The following is a 13,389-nucleotide window of genomic DNA, read 5'->3' on the forward strand; positions in this document are numbered from 1 at the left end:
TTCGACACCATACACTCGGTTCCCTCCTCCAGATCATCTATATAAATGGTAAATAGTTGAGGCCCCAGCACCGACCCCTGGGGCACTCCACTAGTCACCATCCGCCAATCCGAATAGCACCCGTTGACCCCCACTCTCTGCCTCCTATTTGACAACCAGTCCTCTATCCACGCTAACACCCTACCCCCAACTCCATGCCCCTTGACCTTCTGCAATAACCTCTTGTGAGGTACCTTGTCAAACGCCTTCTGAAAATCCAGAAAGACCACATCCACCAGCTCTCCTCTATCCACCGCCCTAGACACATCCTCATAGAACTCCAGTAAATTTGTCAGACACGACTTCCCTTTAATGAAACCGTGCTGCGTCTGCTCTATCAAGCAATTCCCCTCAAGATGCCTCGCTATTTCCTCCTTGATGACGGATTCTAACATTTTACCTACAACAGACGTTAAACTAACAGGCTTATAATTCCCCGCCTTTTGCCTGGCACCCTTCTTAAACAACGGTGTAACATTAGCCGTTCTCCAATCTTCCGGCACTTCCCCGGAATCCAGCGACGTCTGGAAAATAACCACCAATGCATCCACTATCACCTCCGCCATTTCTTTCAGGACCCTCGGATGCATTCCATCCGGTCCTGGGGATTTGTCCACAATCAGCCCCTCCAGTCTGTTGAGCACCACCTCTCTAGTAACAGTAATGTCATCGAGACCCCCCAGTCCTACCACCTTTCCTCCCACAGTCCAAAAGATGTGCTGGTTAGGTGCAATGGCAATGCTAAGTTCTCCTTCAGTGTACCCGAACAGGTGGCAGAGTGTGGCACTAGTGGATTTTCACAGTAAATTAGCTGCAGTGTTTAAAGTCCTCTCCACTTCCTCAGTTATGTGGCTCACACTGGGATCAGTCCCAGCATGGTTCAGGTATAGGCCAACCCAACAGTACAGATCACTTTCCCCAGTACTGCTGCCAGTGCCCCATGAACCAGAACCCACTTCTCCCACACTAGTCTTTGAGCCACATATTCAACTCTCGAATCTGATTTGTCCTATGCCAATTTGCATCCGGCTCAGATAATCATAGAGACAAAGAGGTTTACAGCACGGAAACAGGCCCTTCATCCCAACTTGTCCATGTTGCCCTTTTTTTTAAAACTCCTAAACTAATCCCAATTGCCCGCATTTGGCCCATATCCCTCTATACCTATCGTACCCATGTAACTATCTAAATGCTTTTTAAAAGATAAAGTTGTACCTGCCTCTACTACAACCTCTGGCACTTGTTCCAGGCACTCACCACCCTCTGTGTGAAAAAATTGCCCCTTTGGACACTTTTGTATCTCTCCCCTCTCACCTTAAACCTATGCCCTCTAGTTTTAGACCCCCCCCCCATCTTCGGGAAAAAATATTGGCTATCTACCTTGTCTACGCTCCTCATTACTTTATAGACCTCTACAAGGTCACCCCTCAGCCTCCTAAACTCTAGAGAAAAAAGTCCCAGTCTATTCAGCCTCTCCTTATAACTCAATCCATCAAGTTCTGGTAGCATCCTAATAAATCTCTTCTGCACTCTTTCTAGTTTAATAATATCCTTTCTATAATAGGGTGATCAGAATTGCACACAGTATTCCAAGTGTGCCCTCATCCAATGTCTTGTACATCTTTAACGAGATGTCCCAACTCCTGCCTTCAATGTTCTGACTGATGAAACCAAGAATGCCGAATGCCTTTCTTCACCACTCTGTCTACCTGTGACTCCACTTTCAAGGAGCTATGAACATGTACCCCTAGATCTCTTTGTTCTGTAACTCTCCCAAGCTATCAACTGAATAAATCCTGCCCTGGTTCAATCTACCAAAATGCATTATCTCGCATTTGTCTAAATTAAACTCCATCTGCCATTCATCAGCCCAGTGGCCCAATTGATCAAGATTCTGCTGCAACTGGAGATAACCTTCCTCACTGTCCACTATGCCACCAATTTTGGTGTCATCTGCAAACTTAATAACCATGCCCCCAAATTCTCATCCAAAATAATAATCCAGGGATTATGACCTTTGAGGTTCTGCTTCTTAATTTGGCACCCAGGTCTTCACACTGACTCTGCAGAACCTTCGTTGTCCTGCCTACGTCACTGGTACCTTCGAGGACCACAACTGTAGCCTGCCCTCCCATTGTCAGCTGCTCTCCAGTCCTGAGTAAATACCCAATTCCTGGCAGAGGGAAAACAACACAGCTATGAGGACACTCATTCTTTTTCAGAGAATGGTGTCAATTCCTCAGACTACACTGTCTCCGACTACCACTACTTTTCTTTTGCTCTCCCTACATGAATGGCTTCTTGTAACACCCATGCCATGGTTAGTTAGTTCAACCACCCTGCAGTTCCCACACTCATCCAAGCAAACTAAAAATCTCTAATCTGCTGGACAACTGTAAAGACTGAAGCTCCAGTACTCTAGCCTTTTGTATCCCCTCACCTGCCTCACTTGCGGTCACACTCTCCTGTCCCTAGTCAATGACTGAATCAGAAGACCCTGTCCTAGGAGGTGTGACTGCCATCTAATACAAAGAATCTAAGTAAATTTCCCCTCTCTGATGCATTGCTATGCCCTTAGTTCAGTCTGCACCTCAAACTCTGAGCCAAAGTTGCTTGAACTTCAAACACATGTTTGCCCTGGATCAAGCAAGTATTCGGGAACTCCCAGCTGTGACACATCACCTGCCCTGCCAACATTAATGTGTTCTAACAACCTATTTAATTACTTTATTCAATTATATATTTAATCTTGTTTTTAGATATCTTGTTAACCTTACCATCAGCTATTTTGAACCTTTGGAATAGAATAAACCTGAATCACTTACCAGATATTCATCAAAGAACTATCCACTGCTGCTCTAACAGGCTAAGTTAGAAAGCAAAAAACACTCTTTTCTCTTCCTTCGCTATTCCCTTTATTACCCAACTCCCAGCACTCTAATCTAATTCACACCACTTGTAGTATTAGCCTGAATCAACATTGTAATAGAACAATTTCTCTTCCAGATTAATAGGGCAAGCAGCTGTTAGTAAAGTTTTGTTTTCCTTTCTATTCTAAAATGCAAATGTGATATATCTGACAAGGCAGAGCCAGAAGGGTAAAGCATTCTATTATAGCAATATATTTGGCACAATGAACTCCATCAGTTTCACAGAGTGACAATTTGTAATCACTACAGAATATCCTGCCAATGGATCTATGCTGGTACCATGATGGGAAATAGAGTAAGGAACGTCAACAGTGATTGTACTTCAAAACAATTCATTGTACGGGAAGCGCTTTGGAACAAGAGAGAGGTGGTAAAGGACAACATCAATGCAACTTTGCTCCTTTCTACAATCACTTCCCAACCTTGTAATCAGTCCATTGAAGTTTATGAAAAGCCCCTGTAACCATGGCCAGCATGCTTACCAGGCTTAGTGGCTGGTTTTAGCTCTTCCACTTCCATCCGGCTGGTATCTACATGAACCAGTAGGTGACAGAGGCGTCGAACCCTCGAATTAAATATGGCAGCTCGGCCTTTGCCCTGCTTTGAGACTTCGGAGTTCTCCAGGTATTCACTCAGTAGCCAGGATAATGGGCTAGGATTAATGTTATCTGAAGCAAGACAAATAAACATATAACCATGACATAAAAATAAAACATGCAAGGTAATAACGTATAGGCAACTGATCGGCTAAAATCTTTGTCATTCAGAATACATATTATTTTGTTAGATGTGTTGAGAGTATTGACACGATGCATGACAGACAGGGGAATGTGATAATTTAATGGTGTGTGGCACACTCTTCATTCACACCTCTGATTGATCGCTAATGGTGAAACAACACCACAGCATACGAAAATACTGCAGCAAAAGAATGGACCATTTGGCCCAATGAATCTATACCAATACTTCCCCAAAACAAGCTGCCTAATCAAATTCCATTGCTCTGTCCATTCCACTAATCCATTTATTCAAGTAACTGGATATTTCCCTTTTAAAACAAGTAGAAGGGGTTCATTTTATCAACAATTTGTGGCTGATAATTTCACGTCATTGTTTTTTCTAACTTCACATTCACTTTTTTTAAAATTATATTCAGTCTGTGGCTTCTCATTATTGGGAAATGTTGTGACATGACAGCAGAAGTAAACAAAAAGTGAGTTGAGGTCCATGTTATGAAGCTCCTGGTCCATAACCTTGTTTTATGAAACACATTCAAAGCTGTGATACTGAATACAATGGGACTGTATAAAGTACACACCCAAAGCTATGGTGCCGAATACAATGGGACTATATAAAATACACACCCAAAGCTGTGATACTGAATACAATGGGACTGTATAAAATATACACCCAAAGCTATGATACTGAATACAATGGGACTGTATACAAAACTCACCCAAAGCTGTGATACTGAATACAACGGGACTATATAAAATACACGCCCAAAGCTATGATGCCAAATACAATGGGGCTGTATACAATACACACTCAAAGCTGTGATACTGAATACAATGGGACTGTATAAAATACATACCCAAAGCTATGATGCCGAATACAATGGCACTGTATAAAATACACACCCAAAGCTATGATACTGAATACAATGGGACTGTATACAATACTCACCCAAAGCTGTGATACTGAATACAATGGGACTGTATAAAATACACACTCAAAGCTGTGATACTGAATACAATGGGACTGTATACAATACTCACCCAAAGCTGTGATACTGAATACAATGGGACTGTATAAAATACACACTCAAAGCCACGATACTGAATACAATGGGACTGTATAAAATACACACCCAAAGCTGTGATACTGAATACAATGGCACTGTATACAATACTCACCCAAAGCTATGATTCTGAATACAATGGGACTATATAAAATACACACCCAAAGCTATGATACTGAATACAATGGGACTGTATACAATACTCACCCAAAGCTGTGATACTGAATACAATGGGACTGTATAAAATACACACTCAAAGCCACGATACTGAATACAATGGGACTGTATAAAATACACACCCAAAGCTATGATGCCAAATACAATGGGACTATATAAAATACACACCCAAAGCTGTGATACTGAATACAATGGGACTGTATAAAATACACACCCAAAGCTATGATGCCGAATACAATGGGACTGTATACAATACTCACCCAAAGCTGTGATACTAAATACAATGGGACTGTATAAAATACACACCCAAAGCTATGATACTGAACACAATGGGACTGTATAAAATACACACCCAAAGCTATGATACTGAATACAATTGGACTGTATAAAATACACACCCAAAGCTGTGATACTGAATACAATGGGATTGATCAAAGCCTCCCAACACGTCCGTCCCAATGCTTCAGCTGCCTCTGCATCTGGAAGGAAACGATCAGCAAACATCTGCTCATGTCGCAACGCACTGTTTAACCTGTGAAGAAATAAAGCTACTCATTTTCCATACGTCTACTCCAAATACAAATCTTTGATTGATTCACAAGTTACATTTCTTGGGATTACACTTCAATACTAAATGGGACATACTTTTATTAATTACTGCCAGATATCATATGGTATAGTTCCTGGCAAGTCAGGGTTATAAAGGCTAAGGATCAAAATCCAAAATGAATTGGGATAACATTCATAGGTATTTCCCCTGGAACCTTCCCCTTTGGTTTTATTGTCAAGTAGGTAATATTGCGTAAAAATCCCATCATATATATTCCCAGAGATTATTTCTTACACAAATTTATCAAAGGAAAATTTTAAAATTTGTTTTCTGATGTTTTGCAGTGAAACAAAATCAGGTTACTTGGCTATTTAATAAATGGAAGGTTTTCCACTGGAGTGCTTAAAAGATCAACTAAAAACCATAACATGCCAGCACAGCACCAAGAGTTCCAAAACAAACCAAAATGATAAAAACAGCAGATGCTGGAAAAAACAAAACTGGAAAAAGTTGGAAACACTCAGTAGGACAATTCAGTCGATCCACACCCAAAATGTGCACTCTTCATTTTCTCTTAAGAATGTAAGAAATAAAAGCCGAAGACCCAGAGACTGCTCTGCTATTCAATACAATCACAGCTGATCTGCTTCTTCAGCACTTGCCCAATCCCATATCCTTTGATTCAAGAGACCAAAACAATCTCAGTGTGGGAACTACACAACAATGGAGCATCCATTCTCTGAACTAGAGAAATCCAACAATTCACATCTTTTTTGAATGAAGACATTTCCCCTTATTTTTGTACTAAATAATCATCCCTTTATCCCAGACTGTGCATCAACGTTTTAGATTCCCCAGTCAGGGGAAACAACCCATCAGTGAGTACCTTTCAAGACCCTTCAGAATCTTCTACGTTTCTACAAAATCACTTCTCATTCATCTAAACCCCAGAGAATATCAGCCAAGTTACTGAACCCCCTCATCCCAGGAACAAGCCTGATAAATCTTGCTGCATTGCCTCCTAGGCAAGAATAATCTTCCTTAAATATGGAGATGATGAAAACGCACATGGTACTCAAGGCATGGTGTTACCAGTCTTACAGCATCGTGGCAAGACTTGCATGTTTTTGCACTCCAATCACATTGCAGCAAAGACAAACATGCCATTGCCGCCCTAAAAGCTTGCTGTAAATATATGCAAGCTTTGTATTCCTTGCACAAGTATTTCTAAGTCTCTTTGAGCATTAACATTTAAAGCTTTCATGCCTTTTTAAAAACATTCATTTCTATTCTTTTTACCAAGTGAATAACCTCACATTTCTCAACATTTTAATTTTGTCACCTTGTTGCCCCCTCATTTGGCTTATCTCTTTGCCACCTCTGTGTGCCCTTCCAGCGAACATTCTTAAGAAGCTTTGTATCATCAATAAACTTAGACACATTACTCTGAGTTCCTGCACTGTCTCTAGGTGAAAGTCCTGGAACTCTGTCCCAAACAGCATTGAGGGTGTACCTACACCTCATGGACTGCAGTGGTTCAAGACGACAGCTCACCACCTCCTTCTCAAGGGCATTTAGTGATGGGCAATAAAAATGCTGGCCTAGCCAGTGACACCTACATACATAATTTTTAAAAAAAGATGTCAAGAACTGAGGCTCCAGGCACTGATCCTTGTGGCACTCCATTATCTAATATGCCAACTTGAAAATGGCCCATTTATCCAGCTCACTGCTTCTTGCTCATTAACCAATCCTCCATCCATTCTAATATATTACCCCAACTCATGAGCCCTTTCTGTAACTTAACTTTGTGTGTGACACCTCTCTACAGATGATGTCTGTTTAGCATGGATCCAGCTTCCAAGTATGGATTCCAATTCCCTTAAGTTTGGTGTGAATTCAGCGGTGGAACTTTATTATACCACACTTGCTGGGTCACTAACTTGTTGAAAAGCTGTAGCAGCTGCATCCTGTCCTCTTGAATTTCCTGACACCAGGTGTGCGCCTTGGTTGTGTAGAAGAGGTAAGTCCGACAGCAAAGCTGTTCCTTGAACACTGGCCAGAAGGTTGGCTTTGGCCCCAGAACTTCAAATCCGTGAACACGAGTATCAATACCACCCTGTTTTAGAAAATCAAATGATTGACTAGACAGTGCAGTTCTGCTCCAGCTACTCCAATTAAATTACATTACTGAGCTATACGTTTGCTGTAGAGTAAAGGAGATATTGGAGAATACAGTGAAGTTTATTTATTAGTTACAAGTAAGGCTTACACTAACACTGCAATGAAGTTACAGTGAAATTCTCCTATTTTGAAAACAAATTATATTAATAAATGCTACATCAGTACCACTATAACCAGAAATTGTTTATTCCTATTTGGCCCAAGAGTGGTAAGAGAATTGTAGCCAAACCATGGCTTGCTTACAGGGGAAATTAGAGATCTTATCAAATTCAAGAAAGAAGCATACAAATGGGTGAGAAAAAGCAATAGGGCTGAGGATTGGGAACAGTTTAAAATTCAACAAAGGAGGACCAAGGGATTGATTAAGAAGGGAAAAATAGAGTGTGAAAGTAAGCTAGCAGAGAACATAAAAGTTTCTATACGCACATCCAGAGAAAAAGATCGACAAAAAGAACCGGCCCCTTACAGTCAAAAATGCAAGGTTTCATAATGGGGAATAAAGCGATAGCTGAGGAATTAAATTTGTACTTTGCTTCACAAAGAAAGACATGAATAATGTGCCAGAAGTTCTGGGAGAAACATGTTTTAGTGAGAAGCTGAAGAAAATCAGCATTAGTGGAGAAATGGTTTTGGGGAAATTAATGAGATTGAAGGTGGATAAATCCACAGGTCCTGATAATCTTCATCCTACAGTACTTAAGAAAGTGGCCCTGGAAAAAGCACATCCATTGATGGTTATTTTCCAAAATTTTTTGGACTCTGGACTGAATTCTTTGGACGGTAGATAATGTAAGCCCACTATTCAAAAAGTAGAGAGAAAACAGGGAACTGCCGGTAGTGGGGAATTTGCCACTTTTTTTCTTTTTATGTATTTGTAAAAACTTTTGCTGTCTGTTTTCATATTCTGAGCTAGTTTACTCTTATAATCCAGGGTTTCATAACTCGGCATTTGAAGACAGCGGAATAAGCAAATTCAGCACTGATTTACAAAAGGGAAATCATGTTAGCTGAATCTATTGGAATTCTTCGAGAATGTAACTAGTAGAATTGACCAAGGAGAACCAGTAGACGTGGTATATTTATCAGAAAGATTTCGACAAGGTCTCGCATAACAAACTACTACATAAAGCACAAGGAATTGCAGATAATGTCTTGAGATGGATAGAAAACTGCTTAGCAGATAGGAAGCAAAGAGTTGGCAGAAATGGATCTCTTTCTGATTGGCAGTCAATGACAAGTGGGGTTCCACAGGGATTTGTGCTAGGACCCCAAATGTTCACATTATATGTCAATGCTTTGGAAGGGGGAACTGAATGTCTTATCTCCAAATTTGCAGATGATACAAAATTGGGTGGGAGGATGAGCTGTGATAAGGATGCAGAGATGCTTCAGTGTGAATTGGACAGTCTGTGAATGTGGGCATCTGCATGACAGGTGCAGTATAATGTGGATAAATGTGGGGTTATCCAATGTGGTAGCAATAATAGGAAGACAATTATTACTTGAATGGGTGCAAATTGAGAAACGTGGATACTTCGCAAGACCTTGGTGTCCTTGTGCATCAGTTGCTGAAAGTAAGCACACAGGTACAGTAGACAATAAAGAATGCAAATGGTATGTTGGCCTTCACAGCAAGAGGCTTTGAGTACAGGGATAGGGACGTTTTGCTGCAATTGTATGGGCATTGGTGAGGTCACACCTAGAGTATTGTGTGCAGTTTTGGTGTCCTTATCTGAGGAAGGATGTCCTTACTATAGAGTGAGTGCAGCGAAGAGTGAGAGGGGATCGCATAGAAACTTATAAAATTCTAACGGAGTAGACAGGGGAGATTCACAAAGAATGCTCCCAATGGTGGGGGGGTCCAAGACTCGGGGTCATCGTTTGAGGTTAAGGGGTGAATCTTTTAAAACTGTGAAGAAAAATTTCTTCACCCAGAGGGTGGTAAATATGTGGAATTCACTACCACAGAGTGCAGCTGAGGTCAAAACATTGTCTGATTTCAAGGAGAAGTTAGATATAGCTCTTAGGGCTAAAAGGATCAAGGGACATGGGGGAAAAGGGGAATCAGGACATTGATTTTGATGATCAAAATGAATGCCGCAGCAGGCTCGAAGGGCCAAATGGCCTAGTTCTGCTTCTAGTTTCTATATTAACAGAAATAACACCTGATATTTGCTAAGAATTCAAAATAGTCAAAAGATCCATCTACCTGCTGGCATCGCTTGATCCGAATTTGGATAATTGTCCAGTAACGAGTCATATTCTCCAGCAGTAATACACGGCTAGCAGTGGGTGCCACATTCACCTGAAAACAAAGGCAAGCTCAGCAACTCTCAAAACAAGGGTGTGCCGGTTATTTCTCAATGTACACTGGTCAAAAATTTATCCATCTCTCGCAGAAACTCAGTGCTTCATACAAAGCAAATTTTGGTGACTTTCACAGATAATGGCAACATGTATTTTATACAAAGTAGGATCCCACCTAAGGACTGACATTAATGGCTACCTAATTATTGGCATTGTTTGAGGAATATATACTTTGCTGCACCTGGCTTCACAACATTGGACCTTTAACACACACCTAAACTCACAATAATGGAGAGGGGGAATTTATCCAGCCAAATCCCGATGGGGAGAGGAGACTTATCCAGCCAAATCACAATGGAGAGAGGGGATTTACCCAGCTAAATCCCAATGGAGGGGAAATGTATCCAGGTAAATCCCAACATAGAAAGGGAATTTATCGAGTTAAATCCCAGTGGAGACGGGGAATTCATCGAGTTAAATCCCAGTGGAGACGGGAAATTCATCCAGGTAAATCCCAATGGAGACGGGGAATCCATCCAGGTAAATCCCAATGGAGACGGGGAATCCATCCAGGTAAATCCCAATGGAGACGGGGAATCCATCCAGGTAAATCCCAATGGAGACGGGGAATTCATCCAGGTAAATCCCAATGGAGACGGGGAATTCATCCAGGTAAATCCCAATGGAGACGGGGAATTCATCCAGGTAAATCCCAATGGAGACGGGGAATCCATCCAGGTAAATCCCAATGGAGACGGGGAATCCATCCAGGTAAATACCAATGGAGACGGGGAATCCATCCAGGTAAATACCAATGGAGACAGGGAATTCATCCAGGTAAATCCCAATGGAGACGGGGAATCCATCCAGGTAAATCCCAATGGAGAGAGGGAATTTATCGAGGTAAATCCCAACAGAGATGGGGAAATTGTCCAGGTAAATCCCAGTGGACAGGGGTTTTATCCAGCTAAATCCCAACGGAGAGAGGGAATTTATCCAGCTAAATCCCAACGGAGAGAGGGAATTCATCCAGCTAAATCCCAACGGAGAGAGGGAATTCATCCAGCTAAATCCCAACGGAGAGAGGGAATTCATCCAGCTAAATCCCAACGGAGAGAGGGAATTCATCCAGCTAAATCCCAACGGAGAGAGGGAATTCATCCAGCTAAATCCCAACGGAGAGAGGGAATTCATCCAGCTAAATCCCAACGGAGAGAGGGAATTTATCCAGCTAAATCCCAACGGAGAGAGGGAACTTATCCAGCTAAATCCCAACGGAGAGAGGGAATTCATCCAGCTAAATCCCAACGGAGAGAGGGAATTCATCCAGCTAAATCCCAACGGAGAGAGGGAATTCATCCAGCTAAATCCCAACGGAGAGAGGGAATTTATCCAGCTAAATCCCAACGGAGAGAGGGAATTTATCCAGCTAAATCCCAACGGAGAGAGGGAATTTATCCAGCTAAATCCCAACGGAGAGAGGGAACTTATCCAGCTAAATCCCAACGGAGAGAGGGAACTTATCCAGCTAAATCCCAACGGAGAGAGGGAACTTATCCAACTAAATCCCAATGGAGAGAGGGAATTCATCCAGCTAAATCCCAACGGAGAGAGGGAATTTAACCAGAGGGAATAGAAGGTACTCTGTACTGGAGATCTTCAGGGGTCAGTGTTGCTTTAAATGATGTAGGCATTTGGTGTATAAGGCACAATTTCAATATTTGTGGCTGATATGAAACTTGGAACTGAGGATAGTGTATAACTTCAAAAGGACATTGGCCTTTGGTGGAAAGGGCAGGCAAGTGACTGATGAAATTGAATCAGAGAAACGTGCAATAAAGCATTGTGGTCAATCGTTGTTTAAGAAGGGTGCCAGGCAAAAGGCGGGGAATTATAGGCCGGTTAGTTTAACGTCTGTTGTAGGTAAAATGTTAGAATCCGTCATCAAGGAGGAAATAGCGAGGCATCTTGAGGGGAACTGCTTGATAGAGCAGACGCAGCACGGTTTCGTTAAGGGGAAGTCGTGTCTGACAAATTTATTGGAGTTCTATGAGGATGTGTCTAGGGCAGTGGATAGAGGAGAGCCGGTAGATGTGGTCTTTCTTGATTTTCAGAAGGCGTTTGACAAGGTACCTCACAAGAGGTTATTACAGAAGGTAAGGGGGCATGGAGTTGGGGGTAGGGTGTTAGCGTGGATAGAGGATTGGTTGTCAAATAGGAGGCAGAGAGTGGGGGTCAATGGGTGCTATTCGGATTGGCGGTTGGTGACTAGTGGAGTGCCCCAGGGGTCGGTGCTGGGGCCTCAGCTATTTACCATTTATACAGATGATCTGGAGGAGGGAACCGAGTGTACGGTGTCGAAATTTGCTAATGACACCAAGATTGGTGGAAAGGCAAATTGTGCAGAGGGTGTGGAGAGTCTGCAGAAGGATCTAGATAGGCTGGGCGAATGGGCCAGGAAATGGCAAATGGAATTTAATGTTGGCAAGTGCGAGGTGGTCCACTTTGGTAGGAATAATGGTAGGAAGGACTATACTTACATGGCGAAAAACTGCAGCATGCTACGGTGCAGAGGGACCTTGGGGTCCTTGTGCATGAATTGCAAAAACCCAGCTTGCAGGTGCAGCAGGTGGTCAGGAAGGCGAATGGGATGCTGGCCTTCATAGCGAGGGGGATTGAATATAAAAGTAGGGAGGTCTTGCTGCGGCTGTATAGGGCATTGGTGAGGCCGCAGCTGGAGTACTGTGTGCAGTTTTGGTCGCCGCACTTACGCAAGGATATTTTGGCCTTGGAGGGAGTGCAGAGGAGGTTTACTAGGCTGATACCGGAGTTGAGGGGATTGAGCTATGAGGAGAGGCTGAATAAACTAGGCTTGTACTCATTAGAGTTTAGAAGAATGAGGGGAGATCTCATTGAGACGTATAAGATGATGAATGGGATGGATAGGATAGAGGTGGAGAGACTCTTCCCGCTCAGAAAGGACAGTAGGACTTGGGGGCACAGCCTCAAGATAAAGGGGGGGCGATTTAGAATGGAGTTGAGGAGGAACTTTTTCACTCAAAGGGTGGTGAATCTCTGGAATTCTCTGTCTGTTGAAGTGGTGGAGGCTGCCTCACTAAATATTTTTAGGACGCGCGTTGATGGGTTTTTGATGAGAGAGGGGATTAAGGGTTATGGGGAGAGGGCGGGAATGTGGAACTGAGCCACGACAGATCAGCCATGATCTTATTGAATGGCGGGGCAGGCTCGAAGGGCTAGATGGCCTACTCCTGCTCCTATTTCTTATGTTATGTTCTTATGTCAGAACATGTAGAGATAACATAAACTAAAGGGTAAAATTCTAACATGGGTACAGGAGCTGAGCAACCTGGATGTACACGTGCAAACATCACTGAAGGTGG

At 42.5% G+C, this 13,389-nt stretch overlaps 1 protein-coding gene across 2 annotated transcripts in view; it reads right to left on the reverse strand.

Annotated features, from left to right (window-relative positions):
- The window catches only part of cul9 (cullin 9), a 230,272-nt gene that overhangs the window by 107,085 nt on the left and 109,798 nt on the right, over window positions 1-13,389 (reverse strand). For both annotated transcript variants that reach the window (XM_080193074.1, XM_080193073.1), the window contains exons 17-20: window positions 9,891-9,986; window positions 7,441-7,616; window positions 5,346-5,479; window positions 3,452-3,637 (exon numbers count right to left, since the gene is read on the reverse strand). In XM_080193074.1, coding sequence (XP_080049200.1) covers window positions 3,452-3,637; window positions 5,346-5,479; window positions 7,441-7,616; window positions 9,891-9,986 — 592 coding nt within the window. The remainder of the gene's footprint in view (window positions 1-3,451; window positions 3,638-5,345; window positions 5,480-7,440; window positions 7,617-9,890; window positions 9,987-13,389) is intronic.

This window comes from Carcharhinus amblyrhynchos, chromosome 7 (assembly GCF_965287045.1).
Source record: "Carcharhinus amblyrhynchos chromosome 7, sCarAmb.v2.hapA, whole genome shotgun sequence".
In the NCBI taxonomy this organism is placed as follows: Eukaryota; Metazoa; Chordata; class Chondrichthyes; order Carcharhiniformes; family Carcharhinidae; genus Carcharhinus; species Carcharhinus amblyrhynchos.